The sequence below is a fragment of the Protopterus annectens genome, chromosome 2.part0 (assembly GCF_019279795.1).
Source record: "Protopterus annectens isolate FY-2018-M chromosome 2.part0, PAN1.0, whole genome shotgun sequence".
NCBI lineage: Eukaryota > Metazoa > Chordata > Ceratodontiformes > Protopteridae > Protopterus > Protopterus annectens.
In genome coordinates, this window is record NC_056728.1 from 1,961,485,759 (window position 1) to 1,961,501,311 (window position 15,553).

General features: G+C 41.4%; 1 protein-coding gene across 1 annotated transcript in view; it reads left to right on the forward strand.

Moving 5' to 3' along the window:
- LAMA4 (laminin subunit alpha 4) overlaps positions 1-15,553 on the forward strand; it is a 1,355,623-nt gene that overhangs the window by 691,015 nt on the left and 649,055 nt on the right. Inside the window, exon 17 of the mRNA XM_044061904.1 lies at positions 12,640-12,736. Within this exon, the coding sequence (XP_043917839.1) occupies positions 12,640-12,736 (97 nt within the window). The remainder of the gene's footprint in view (positions 1-12,639; positions 12,737-15,553) is intronic.

The following is a 15,553-nucleotide window of genomic DNA, read 5'->3' on the forward strand; positions in this document are numbered from 1 at the left end:
CATATGCGCAATCTCTGAAGAAGTAAAAGTCATCTAAATAATTCCACGTTAAAGAGATCTGTAACTAATGAAGAGATTGCTGCTAGCAAACAACTTTGTATTTCATTGTTTCATCTACAAATAAAGTGCCTGTTGCCCTTGAGGAATAAATTGCCTATCTTACACTAAAAAAAATGATAAGCTAGCAATATTGCAATAGGGGATGGATGGCAAACTAATAACAGGTTCATAGTTACTAGGTATCTTTGCCAAAAAGGAGTGCAGCATCCACCCCTTTTGCAACACAGTACAGTATCAGAACCCACAGTCTTCTGCATCAAAAGCATGTATACTACCTGTTGTGCTATTAGCAATGCCAACAGACTCAGCATAAGCAGCACTAAACTTTTGCTCCCCTGCAGCTCTCAGCTCCTTGTAAAATCTACTCACTCAGTTGTATCTCTGAACTTTGCAGCACAAAGAAATCTGGAAAAAGCCAAAGTTTATTGTGGGGGGGGGGGGGACAAAAGCCCAAAAACCAGGGACACATTTTAAACATTGCTTGTATAATGTTGGAAAGTTGCTAGAATAAAATGCTGTGTTACCACAATACATTTCACTGCCAAGCCTTAAACCCAGGTCCCTGTGCAAAACAGTCAGAGCAACATGCCACTATGCCAAATCAGCTGTTTTGTGAAAGAGGAAGACGGAAACTTAAATGGCTACCATTTAGTGAATTCAGTTCTCACCATAGAACAGCTGTCAACCTCTTAGCACAAAACACCTGAACAAAGCCAATAATAGGTGAATACAGCCCCCAAACATTCAGTGAGTTCAGTTCTCACCATAGCTCTCAACCTCTTAGCAAAAAACACCCGGACAAAGCCAGTAATGGGGGAATGTAGCCCCCAAACATATTCAGTGAATTCAGTTTTTACCATAGCTCTCAACCTTAGCACAAAACCTAGATGAAGCCAATAATGGGGGAATACAGTCCCAAAAATAGGGACAAATTTCAAATATCCATCTTATACACTTAGTAAATTGCTAGAATAAAAGCTTTTGTGCTACCATGCACTTTCGGAAGATTATGAAGTCTGATATTCAAATGCGTGTCATTTTTAACATTTGTTAACCAGGAAAGTCTGACTTGGAACAAAAGCTAATTTTTAGCAGAGGCCCAGGGAGAAACACTCCAGACAGATACATGTCTTTGTAAGATGGGAGGACACTAGAGGAAACAAAAACAGGGAGGGCATACAGACTCCACACAGAAGGTAAGGCATCCCAGCCAAGAATCAAACAAGAGAACATGTAGCTGTCAGATAACAATACTACCACTGCACCAATGCACTATGGCCTTTGCAAGGACACAAAAATACAGAAACCACAGATTTTATGAGGAACAGAAGAAGTATGAGGGAAAAATCTGCAACATTTTTACAAATGGTGGTGGGTAGGGAATTCAGGCTCTTGCCACCTGGGCCCAAGGTACAGGATTTAAGCCTTATTCTCTATGAACCACCATGTAGCACCAGGGGCATTTCACACACACACACACACACACACACACACACACACACACACACACACACACACACACCCTACCTGGGACTGGTCCATTCATTGCTAGCTTCGTTTGTTGCAGCACTAAGTCCTTCCTTGCACCAGAAAGCCCCACAAGATGTCCTTCCCCGATGAGACTCCCAGCCTGCCGATGTTGCAGTCCGAGTCTGATCCCTTTCCAGTGGCAGTCTATTACAACTGCATAGACTTCTGGGATCTCTGCACTTGAATGCTTCTTAATCTGGACTGCTTGCTCCAGACTGGTTCAGCAGCAGTCTGGATATTGGAAATGCTGCTTGTGCGAAGGTCTGCTATTTGTAATAATTTTTTTATTTTCTTTCTTTGCATTTTATTTTACTTTCTATTACTTTCTTTTTTTACAGCTGGGGGGGGGGGGGCTACAGTCCTGCAGTCCAATAGCACGGGCCACCCCTGGTGACAGTGCATCTCTATGTTTTGTTGTGTGTATTTGTATGCATATCTGCATGTGTATGTTTCTGTATGTCTTTTTCTATGCCCATGTCTATGTGAATGCTTACCTATCATATTCTACTTTACAATGAAGCTAAACTCTATAGGGTAATAATTTAAATTTTATTAATTTGTTTGCAAAAATGAACTCAAATAACCATTTTATTATGCATTAAAATAATTAAATAACAAAAATTAGAATATATTTACTTTTGTGACAAAATCATACCTGCCACGAGCAAATCTCTGCATAACCTACACAGACAGACTTTTTTTTTTCATTAACAAAGTTTGCAGTAGTTTTCCCAAAGTGTATTGTGCTACATTTCTTTATGCTAAACATGACTATTGTCAGATCACCACATGTATTAGATATAGAAACCATTCTGCAGCTCATTGTTATATATGTATTTGAGCTAACAGTGCTTCTTGCCTTGCAATCATCTGCATATTATGGCACAACAAGAGGTCACTCACTTTTACTTCCCTAAAGAAGAAGCCATGCAGTGAAAGGCCTAACATTTAGCCCCATCATACTTCACTAATTGTATGATGCAGCTTATCTGAGAGCATTCAATGGCTTCGCCACTGAGCACCCTATTCAACCAAATCCTAAGTACAGGCTTCATTCCAGCAGAGTGGAGAACTGCCATTGTCATTCCCTTGCATAAAGGTTTTGCCACTACTGACCCTGGAAACTATCACCCCATTAGCTTGACAGGTTTGATCTGTAAAGCCATGGAGCATATTATTATGCATCCCATAAACAAGGACATAAGCAATCTCCAGGCACTTCATCCCAACCAGTTTGGATTTGTCAAGGGCAGATCTTGCCTGTTGAACCTGGTTGACTTCTTTGAGACTGTCACCAAGGCCCTGGATCAGGGAAAGTCAATACATACAGCTTACCTTGACTTGGCCAAGGTCTCTGACACAATCCCCCATTCAGGCATCATTGAAAAGCTAACAAAACTAACACAACTTGAAAAAAATCCCTATCTCATCAGGTGTATGGCCACCTGGCTCACCAACAGGACCATCAAGGTCAAAACAGGCACCTCCATCTCCGATAGTAGACCTGTCACTAATGGAGTTCCCCATCCCCAGGGATCTGTCTTCACACACCTGCTGTTTGGCATCTACTTCTCAGAGGTCCAGGCAAAGACAAAAGGACTGTGGCTGATCAAGTTTGCAGACGACTGCAAGTTGGGTGCTCTCACTGACTCCCCAAATGATTATAACATACTGCAAGAGGGTCTCACAGCACCTAATGACTGATGCCAAAGTCATGGCCTGAAGCTAAATGTGAAAAAAATGTATCATCATACTATTCGGCAGAAACACAGCCCCTACAGATTACTACATCAATGGCAACCCCCTAAACACACAACCTGTGGTGAGAGACCTGGGTACTCAGGTTGATAACAATCTCACATTCGACCATAATGTAGCAGCAGTTGTCAGGAAAAGCCTTTTACTTGGTTCATCTCATAAGTAAAGGGATTGCATCCAGGAAAAAAAGAAGGTTATTACCTCTCTATACTCTTCCCTCATTAGACCAGTAATTGAGTATAATGCCCCATTTGGTATGTACCTTCCCAAACATCTGCACCAACTGGAAAAGCCACAGAAATACCTCACAAAGAGAATCCATGGCCTCCAACACCTGTCCTATATGGACAGGCTTAATTCACTATCACTGTACTCTGCTCAGAGGTGATCTGTGTCTCACCTACAAGGCAATCTCGGACCCTGTCCTACAAGAGATGTTCCAAATCTGTAAGTCTAACTCCTCGCGCATTACCTGCTCAAAAGGGCTGAGTCTGAAATGTGGCATCAACAAAACCTGCTGGAGAGACAGGTTTGTCTCCAAGAGGCTGCCCCATCTCTGGAATAGACTTCCCATACACATCAGAGTACCTCGCTGACCCTCTTCAAGCATAACCTTGATGAATGGATGGGAATCCACAAATTTGTCCCAGGGGTTTCACCTGTGTGCCTCATTGACAGGGTTGACAAGTGCTGACTGAGGTTTCCTTTTGGGGATAAACTCTTGGCTAGGCTTGTAAGGACCAAAGGGCCATTAACCTAGTAACCTCCTATGAACGTATGATCCACTAATCTACTTGCACTGTAGTAAGTAAATACTTTTTGACTTGGTTAATTGCATAGCAGTACATTTCTAAATATTTTACTTTATCCCATATGTTTCCATGCAGGATAATGTCAAATGTTTCAGTTAGGTTCAAGTGTACTGTGTCAACTGTCAGACCTTAGGCTTCACAGCACTTACTTGTTCAAAATGGCAGATCAGTGGTCATCCCTTCCTGTACTTTGCAATGTATGCATGTTAAACGGATTGATTGCTAAAGACCTGGACACAGTGCAACCCATCATTTGCAAACAGGAACTACCATTGATTCTGTTCACATTTCTGGCACATACCTATCTTTTAGAAATCTGTACTAAAGTATTATAAAAGGTATGAATCTGATTTTTCAAAGAAAGTGCCTTGAATATTGTCAGCTCCCATAGGACTAGTATTACTAACTTTATTCAAGGCTGGTTTTACATATTCTGTGATAACAGGTAGAGCATTCCCAAGTTCTAACTGTGTTTCTATCTCAAAAGGATCTCTTTTTCAGTTAGTGTATGCTTTCATCCCACATTTCTAATCAAATTTCCCTTTAAAATATCCCATATCTAAAGCAACAATACCATGCTACCTGAATACCTAAATAGATTAAAAAAAGAAATAGGTAGTGATGCTTTCTATTGTCAACTCCGGTGCATATCAGTATCATAAAGAGCAGGTCATTAGCACATTTGTTTTTGCAGAGGCGTGTATCCTTAACATTGTGACATTACCTTCTAGACTTCGGACTTTAACTCCTTTTTGATGCAGGTGCTCTAATATCTTCTACTTACACGTTCTCTTTCAGAGATTTGAGATCCTAGGATAATAAGTTCCAAGGCATGTAAGTAATGAGAATGTATGTGGCTTGCCTGTAATCAAACTCAAGACATTCCTCCCTCTTCTAGAACAGCAAAACATAGCAGGCCTGGGATAAGTCTGTAGAGCTCCAGCCTGTCATCCCAGTTCTTTATGAATGATGTCAGGATGGTACACCTTCTTCTTTGGGCTTTTCCCGGTTAGGGGTCGCCACATCAGATCACCTGTCCGCTCATGATTGGCAGTGGAATTTTATGATGTTGAGTTGCCAGCCCAGTGCCCAACCTTCCATAGAAGGCACATGTCAGGATGGTACTCCATTTAAATGTAAAGAAGGCTGGATCCAGAAATGGTGTAACCATTAGTTAATAAACCTGTTCCTCCAATGTGTTTTATTTACTTGTTAGTAGAGGTTTAGCTTCCTTCTTTCAAGTGTTGCTGTTTGTCTTATGAAGGTACAGATTGATCTAGTATGGGGGAGGTCTTTCTTGTCATGGAATGTAAGGCATAGATCTCATTGTAAGAGCCTGGAATAGACAGGTTTTTACATCAATGATATGTTTGTTAGAAACCTTTTGGACCTATGTAGGTGTGCAATATATCTGTCTGGGTACATGCTGAAAGTGGCATTCTGCTCTATAACTATGTAACTGTAAAATTAGGGCTGAGGACAGAGGTATAATAACTTATTTTGTCCTGAATGTGATGCCTTTTGGAATTAGTTGGACTTGGAAGAAGGAGTTCCAGACTACTGTTTCTATATGATTTCAAAAGAGAGTTGTCAGCCCTGATGACAAAGTCCTTGACTATTGTGTCCATTTAGAGTGGGGTACTGGCTATTAAGGAAGTTGTATATCAGGATTGCTTGCAAACAAGAAATGCTGCACTTTTTGTATTCACTTTGAGGCCTTTTTCTGTATGCTGTAGTGATCTTACATCTAGAGGGGAGTGAATGGTAATGCCCAGCTTACAGCCATTGGCAACTGTGGTTAGCCAAAGGCCTGGGTTTATGGTATGGATGTTAGAAAAGTATGTGCCGAAAAGGAGGGGTTCCAGCAGTGAGCCATGGGAGACACTTCTAGTTACTTTCTTGATTTCTAAAGTGGCACCTGCCAAGTTAATTATATGGGTTCTAACTTTTATTCAACTGGCAATAACCACATAAAGGTCTGTCTTCTGATCTTTTAGTGTCTCCCCAATACCGACATGGAGTATAGTGTCAAAGGCGTTCATAGGGTGAAGATATGTTGTATGGACTCAATGACCCTATTCACTGTATGAGACCCGTTCAAAGACATTTACTAAAATAAGCAGACATTACCTACCCTTGACAAAACCAGGTTGCAGTTACATGAGGTTTTGAATATCAAAGTTAATGAAGTCGGAGATAATATGTTCTACGGCCTTGGAAATTAGACCTGATAGGCTGCTAGGTCAGACGTTTTTGAGGGGCTATGGTGGGGCCCCCTTTGGAAGAGGAATTACAACATTTTTTTTTTCTATTCCTCAGGGACATTGTCTAAGACTAAGCTTAACTTGTACAGGTATAGGAGGGTTTCAGTGAGGCTGTATTTGGCATTATTTACTAGGCATCTGGATAAATTGACTTGACCCACTGAAGAGGTGTTTTTAGTTGTTGATATAGCACAGTCAGAACCTTATCCATAATGACATTAGTTGGATGTCTAGCACAGGGATGGATTTGCAGAATGTCAAATATGGTTTCAGGGTTAAAGATAATATTAAATCTGTTTGCAAGTAAGTTAGCTGTATATGTAAGGGATGCATGGATAATACTATTTAAGATTAGTTCAGAACACTGCTGGGTGCTATTTCTCAATATTACAGTGTAACTAAAAATGTTTAGTACTTTTCTATGATTTAGTACTTTTCTATGGCTTCTGAAACTAATTTTGTTGTTCGTCTTAATTTTAATTCATGTTTAGCATATATGAAGCTAGAAAAAATCAACTCTTCAAAAAGTCTGCAGCTCTTATCTCTTTGCAGAATAAATTGATTATGTCAAGCTATGAACTTCTTACAGAAAATAAACTCTGTGTTCTCTCATCTTCCCTTAACTGCCAAATATCCTATATCTTCCTTGTATGCAGAGCAAATAGAGAGGCCAGTCTGCCTGGGGAGGCCCATACCTGCTTTGGGTTAGGCCCAAGCTGATCTGAAAATGGTGAGCACTTAAGAGTTAACATTCAATAGTAATTCTATGAGATAATCTAACTACAGAATGTTACTAGTCATGGATTATGAAGATCAAGCTGTAAATACAACAGTAATGTACTAATCCAAATTTTGATTACACTGTCTTTGTGTACGTGTGCCTAAGATGGGAGGGGGGGCTGTTTGTTTGTGTACAGTGCAGTTCATGTCTTATTTGTTTGGGGTGGCCCAAAGTTTTTTATGAGTTTCACTGCGAAGAAACCCAATAACCTATGGCCTAGTAGAACTTTTCTGCCTTCAGAACCTACACTAGTAATTTATGATAATGCCCATTTGTTAATCAGTTACAATCTTTGGTTAAATGACTTGTTCAGATTGCACAATAGGCAAATGAGGGCTGAGGGAATCAAACCCTGTTCCTCATGAACCACAGCTCACAGTCTTAACTGTTTGCACAACCAGCAGGTCTATACACAAAAAGAAGCAAACATTCTGAGGAAATAGTAAGCTTGAGTAGCTGCTGTTAAACTGCTACTGAAAGTTCTTGGAATATCTACAAAGTCATTGATATTATACAAGACTGTGTTAATGTACCTAAGTGCTGTGACTATTTTAAAGAGCTGAAAGACATTAGCTTTAGAAGTGGTATGGCAATGTGTAGGAGAAAGGATAAAAAATAAAAAAAACAGTTGTAATAAATACAAGTCATGACAGAATGTAATTGTAAGTCACCATGCATGTGGCTGTCATGTAAACTGGAATCATTTATCCATATTAAATGTGAAGCGGGACCTGTGATAGATGTTTCCCTATGCAGAATTTATTGTGAACCGGCCTGGCTTTATGTCATAGTGAAAGAGACTCCAATGTTCCAGACAAATTGAGAGAGATTAGCAGCTTGAGCGCTGGAAGACCTGTGTGGGGGAGGATGGGAGGGAATGTCCGATGCTGACTTGGCCATTCAGAAGGAAGGGAGGTGGTTAGTGGTACCATCTGTCACTCTTTGCATAGGTTAGTCCCTATGTGGGAAGCTGTGACCTAAGAAAAATCATGAAACATTAGAAATGCCCTGAGATTTTAAGACAAAAACTGTTTCTTAAGTTTACATTAATGGCTGTATAAAACATTATTTTATATCTTAAGCATCTTGATGTTACATGAAACAACAGAAGTAGCTCATATTCTAAAAGACTAAGATTTAGTTTGTCAAAAAAATTAAGTGCAGCCCATTGCAATGGTTTTTGATATGGTTTCCTCTAAGAATTTCATGTTTCCAGAAAAAAATGTCCCCATTTGGGCATGTAAAAAGGTGGTGACCCTAGAGGTGATAATATGCTGTGCTACTGACCCAATAGGAGTGTTGAGTGGTTATTGGCTGTAGCCATCAGATTGTCACAGTTTCTAATGCATGTGAGTCAAGGAGCTGGAGATGTAGGGGCACACAAGGGTACCTACCCCAAGCAGCAGTATATTGTGAGACCACCAGCAACTGCATAGTGGGTGATCAATGAGGAGGGTGGGAACACTGACACAAATGATAACTCTTTTGCTTTTTGACTCATATTTCCAAAAGAAAACATATTGACTGATCCACTCTTGGCTCACTAAGGGAATGAATGAATGCACTGTAGGGCAATAACTCATGCTGAGGAATGAATGGTATGGGTCTCACCCAGGAAGGAAAATGAATGGGATGGGTCTCACCCCAGTAGGGAAATGGATGGGATGGGTCTCACCCCTGAAGGGTAATTAATGGGGTGGATTTACCCAAATGGAAATTAATGGGGTGGATTTCACCCCAGAAGGGAAATGAATAGCATGGGTTTCACACCAGAAGGGAAATGAATGGAGTGGGTTTCACACCAGAAGGGAAATGAATGTGATGGGTCTCACCCCAGAAGGGAAATGAATAGGATGGATTTCGCCTCAGAAGGGAAATGAAAGGGATGGGGCTCACCCCATTCAGGGAAATGAATGGGTTGGGTCTCACCACAGAAGGAAAATAAATGGGGTGAGTTTTAACTCAGAAGGGAAATGGATGGGGCAGGTCTCACCCCCAAAGAGAAATGGATGGTTTGGATCTCACATCAGAAGGGAAATGAATGGGGTACATCTCACCCCCAGAGAGGGAATGAATGGAATGGGTCTCCCTCTAGAAGGAGAATGAGTGGGAAGATTTGTTATGAACCACCTGAATATAAAACACAGATAAAATAACTCATCCAAAATTTGGGGATTCTGTTTTTATGGAGTCAGCATTCATTGTTTTGTATATGAATACAGATTAAAATCAGATTTATAGCACTGTAGTATTCATCAAAAGTATATTGCTTTCCAATTACTCACGTGGTGAGTGAGAAGTCAAAAAGTGTTGTATCTCTCCCAAGTTCCATGCTTTTTTCCCTAAATACCAGCTCTCCTGTCTAATAATGTCATGAATGTCTGACTCTTAGCCGTGTCCACCCTTAGACTCCAAATGATGAAAAACCTAAAGCTACCGATAGTCTGTCCAGCATCACTGTTACTTCATGATATCTCCATGTCCCCAGCCCTGCTTCTGTCTGTGTGTTTCACACAAGAACAATCACCTCCAATAACTTCCTCTTGATGGTGCATATGCCCACTATCCCTCCCTTTCTTTCTTCACTGCGACTCAAGCTTGGTAGTCATTACCAGTGTTGGACAGTAGGCCATTCAAACAGGGTTAGTTCTTCTGGTGAGCTACTCATGGAGTAAGCATGTCTGTAAAAGCAATGTTGTACAGCGTTTAGTTATTTAATTTTGTTAGCGGGGTAAATCACACTGAATAAAAGCTACCTTGAGGGGATCACCCAGGAAGACAAGCACCTTATGACAACTAGAGAGGGTAACCATAAGCAGCACAGGCTGTTAGGAATTCTATGTAGACAAGGAGATAACATAGCGACTCCAGTAAAATGGTAAAGGAGGCCAAGTTCAATCCCCAGGCTTAAGTTAAGAGGCATGAGCTCTAAGCAGCCAGCTCTGTGTTTCATACGTACGGCTCAGAAAGTAGCATGGTTTTACTTCTGGTTTAACTCCATCCAGAAGCATTCTGTCATAAAATGGGGTCATTGTATCAACTGATATGAACAGAAATTGGATTATGGCATTTGATATCCACATTCCGTCCCCACCCCCGGACAAGGAAACCACCATGAAAAACTTTTCAAAAGCAAACTTCACATTACTTAAGACAGAAGTGGAAACTTTCAAAGCCCCCATGCTAAAGGATAACACTGTCCAAGCTGCAAAATCCATTACTAATGCATTCTACGAGCACCTACAAGAATGCATGGATCATGCTATCCCAAGCAAAACCAAGACTCACTCCTCCAAGAAAAGGAAACCAGTCTGGTGGACCCCTGCCATAAACAAGATATACAATAGAAGGAGGAAACTAGTACAGAACAGAGTAAAATCCCAAGAAGAGAAGGCATCCCTGATCAGTATCAGCAAGAAACTACGATCCCTCATAAAATTGTCCAAGGCGAGCTTCTAAAGAAAAATTGCCAAGGACTCCAAAGATAACCACAAGGCATTCTTTAGCTATTGTAAAGAATCTAAGTGGCAATGCTCAGATCTGCTCAGAGTTAATGCAGAATGGCACAAAATACACTGAAACAACTGATATTGCCAACATCCTGGCAGACAGGTTCAGTGCAAACTTCACCCCCTCTCACCCCCAAAAGGGCCCATAACCATACCAGAAGAATGTAGAGCCCCTGAAATCACAGACACTCAGATTAAAACAACCCTCTCCAAAGCCAAAAACACAGCATCAATGGGACCAGATGGTGTCCCAGGCTGCATCCTACATGAGCTCAAAGACGAACTAACCCCTCACCTAAACACACTGTTCAAACTCAGCCTCTCCACAGGCTACGTACCCATAGAGTGGTGCACAGCAACGGTTATTCCACTCCACAAAGGTGGAGCCACAACAGACTCTGGGAACTAGCACCCTATAAGCCTGACTAGCTTGGTCTGCAAGGCTATGGAGCGCATCATCATGGAACTCATTAACAGAGACATTGGGAACCTCCAAACACTGGACCCTATCCAGTTCAGCTTTGTTAAGGGCAGATCATGGCTCCTAAACCTGGTGGACTTCTTTGAGACAGTTACCAAGGCTATAGATGAGGGAAAGGTGGTACACACAGCATACCTAGACCTCGCAAAGGCCTTCGACACCATTCCCCATTTTGGTATTATAGACAAGCTCAGCACCCTGAACATAAACCCCTATGTCACAAGATGGGTTACCAATTGGCTCACGGACAGAACCCACATGGTGAGAGTTGCGGGAGCTAGGTCTGACTCTAAACCAGTTACAAGTGGCATTCCCCAGGGATCAGTCCTAGGACCCCTCCTGTTCGGCATATACTTCTCAGAGGTACAGGCAAGCAAAGGAGGACTATGGCTGACCAAGTTTGCAGACGACTGCAAACTAGGGGCTATAATTGACTCTCCAGCTGACATAGACATCCTCCAAAGGTCTGGTGTCAAAATCATGGCCACAAGCTAAATGCCAAAAAGTGCGTAGTCATCCCCTTTGGAAAAAACAAAGTACACACGAACTACCACATAGGTGGTAGCCCCCTAAATATGGAAAACGTAAAAGGGATCTGGGGACCCAAGTAGATAGTAATCTCTCCTTTGATAATCACATTGCCAAAGTGGTTAGAAAATCCTTCTATGTGGCCCACCTAATCACAAAAGGGTTTGCATCCAGATCAAAAGAGGTCATTGTGCCCCTCTACTTATCACTCATCAGACCCATCATAGAGTACAATGCCCCATTTGGGATGTACCTTACAAGACACCTGCAACAGCTGGAAAGACCACAGAAGTACCTCACCAAGAGAATCACTGGCCTCAAACAGCTGCCCTATGCAGCTCGAGTGAAGAAACTCCATCTGTACTCGGTTGCATACCACCTACTCAGAGGTGATCTTTGCCTGACATACAAGGCCATGTCTAACCCAAAACTGATGGACATGTTCCACCTAAAGAAAATCTTATCCTCTCGAGCCACACACTCTAGGGATCTAAACCTCACTAAAACAATAAATAGGACATGCTGGAGGGATAACTTCCTGTCCCAGAGACTTCCCATGCTTTGGAACAAGATTCCAATCTACATTAGGCAGAGCTCCTCGCTAACACTCTTCAAGAGAAACCTTGACGAGTGGATGGGAAACAGAAAGTTTACCCCAGGGATCACTTCAGTGGCTCTGCTGGACAGAGGCACAGGGAACTAATCTAAGTGGGCGGTGAAAGCCAACACATTCTGGCTAGGCTTATAAATGCATTCAAGCAGATAGCCTAGTACCTACCTATTAACCTATGAACCTATAATGTATTTGCTATTTTACAACATAACCCAAAGTTCCCACCTAGTGGTGTTTATTGTTACTTTCCCAAATGAAAATCCATGAAAATGTTGCTTAGCATTTTATTCTGTTTGTGTTTAGGCCATTGCTGGAATAAGAAATCAGATTACTTACCAGAAAAATAAAAGCAGCGGGCTTCTGGAAGAAGCGAAGGAACTACAGAAGACAATAGAAGACCGTAAGTATTAATCTTTTCAAATAGCAGTCATCCTCCTCATGTAAATGCATGCCTCATTCATTTGAGAATGAAGTTAGTTGCGTTACTTTCAGATTTTTAATGTTTATCTTCAAATGCAGTGAAGTACTTCCTATAATGAAATCGTGTTTATGTCCTGCTGACTAGTTTGCATATTCTGAATGTATTAAAACAATGAGGTTATTAATTTATAAAACTTTTTGTCTTGTCACAATAACATACTTTTATAAAAATGCAGAATGATTATATTCTCAAAAGCAGATTTTGATTTCTGTAAACATTTTCAGAACTTTTTTTACATGTATAGTTAATGCTTGACAGAACAAGTAAATGTTTAGCCTTAGCCTGCCCTTTAGAAAAAATGCCTTCTTCCATTTACAATCCAGCCATCACCCCCTCCCTGCACATGATACAGACCTCTAGTCTTACAAGTGTTTATTGTTCACAGTTATCACAACTGGCACACAGGTACACAACTTGTACTTCTCGATCACCCACAGTGTGCCCAAAAATCAAATAGTGAAAAGAAGTAGTCCAAAAGGAATGAAGTCACTGGTGGTAATGATCTTTAAATCCATAGCTGCCCTTCATGATGCTAGCAGCCCATGACTGAGAACCACCCTGGATGAGTGGCACACACACACACACACACACACACACACACACACACACACACACACACACACACACACACACACACACACACACACACACCGGAGGGTGGGGTAATTGGTTGCAGCTGGCTCTCTTTCACTTAAGACAGGGTTGCAGAGTTGATTCCAGCCTATGGCTCTACAACAAGTAGATAACAGTAAATGGTGTACAAGTAAGCCATCTGAACTGAGGATGTGTGTATGGTTGTATGTAAAGGTAAATCGCATTGCTGTCTTTGCAAGCCATGTACACGAGGCAGTTTAAGGGTATCCAGAGGAGAAGGCCTTTCCTGTTGCTAGCTTAGCACCATAAGGAGCACCCCAGTCCTCTCCATGCCTTGTTGTAGAGATTGAGGAGGGGTATAATACTATGGCAAACCATGCATGGTACTGTACAGCAATAAAATGAATATGAAAAAATACCATATACCCCTAAACTGAGTCAATTTATATTCAAGTGACCCAGTCAGTGTTTAACGAATTGAAAATGATCCAGCTTGAGCAAAGACAAGATCATTCATAATTTAGAGGAACTCAGTGGCATGTTCTGCTTTTCATCTTCAACCCCTATGTTGATGACACCCATAACAAGACATTTTCCGTTCATATGTTGATGAGAATGTGAGTATATTCTTGTAGGAAGATCCTCGGGTTATCTGTAAGGCAGTACATTTGATGATATCTGTTGTTTCCTTCTACAGCTAAGATATATTTGAAGGAGACTGTACTCCCAGTCTGAAGCCTAGTGATGTCAAAACAGTATATCAAACATGTGGCCAAACTTCTGTTGGTATTATCCAAATTAAGGCAGGGGATAACAGGACGACCTGTGTGAATAGCTGCAGCCAGATTGCAGTCAAAGATGTCCTTCTATTCTCATGTTGCAGTATTCCAAACCCTTTGGGGTTATCCTCTGCATACTACCCGAACATCTGGCCAGTATACAAAAGCTTGTAGTCACTGCTAGGTACATGGGACATCTGATATTGGTCTAGGGAGTGTGGGCCATAAAAGTGATGTTGTACCTTTCCTCAGAACTTCTCTGCCTCCAGTCGAATGTCAGCCTTTCCTGCCATCCCTGCCATTGGATCTTCTCTTTTAAAGATAAGTACCCTGTTAGGGCTGTTTTTTGTTTCTTTTGGGTCACTGCATGTCTGTTTAGGTACATGTCATCCAGAAAAGGAAAGTGCAGGTGCAGATGTCAAATCCCCCATTAAGGACACTCATGAACTCTACCTTTTCTGTTTAGGGCCTACTCACGACCATAAAACCTGCAGGATCTGTCAGGCCTTCATCCCTAAGATGCTCTGCATCTGTCTGCATGCCCTCAATATTTAATTAGATAACCAGCATCTCAAACGCTTAGTGCTAGCTATGGAAGGGCTGTCTGGTCAGTCCATCAAGCCACCCAAAAAGAAGGCCAAAGTTTCTAGGCCTGAATCTGCACCTCCTTCACCTGACACCCTCCTGTGGTTGACATTAGCCTGGGGAAATGTTCAAAATCTGGTGAAATGGGTATAGCGGGTACCATTCTGAAGACTACAGAACCTAGAGTGGTAGGCAGGTCCGTGGAGGTTTTGCAGATGTTGGATGCCGATGATGAGGGGGACCTCAGCTTGTTCCAATGGCCTAGACAGGCTCTTTCACAGCTCCAGAGCTTACCGAACCTAGGCTCCCCTTAGGCCTTACACCCTCTAGGCCAGTGAGGACAGAACGTTTGTGCTCAGTGTGTCAAAAATTTGGAAAATGGCTATCTTGACTCTGCTGGTGTGAACCCCCCACCCCCACCCCAAACAAAAGAGAAACAATTCTTTGCATAGTTATTTATTAAAAAAAACAATACAGTCCAGTCATGTGTGCTGTTATGTATTATAAAAGTAATAGAAAAATTTGTGACTTATAATAAAGAATATCATCATATATAATTGGGATTAAAATATAATAGAGAATATCTTCACATATAATTGGGCTTAAAACAGTGCACCAAAAAAATCACCCTACTTTTAATAGGAATTTTGAATTGAACTGAAAAAATATGGAGCACGCTGCATTTGATTTGATTACCATCAATTAATGACTTTTTTGTTGCTGAGTTTTTATAGATAAGTGCAGGGTCACACATTTCTTGTATTTTTGTTCATTCAGC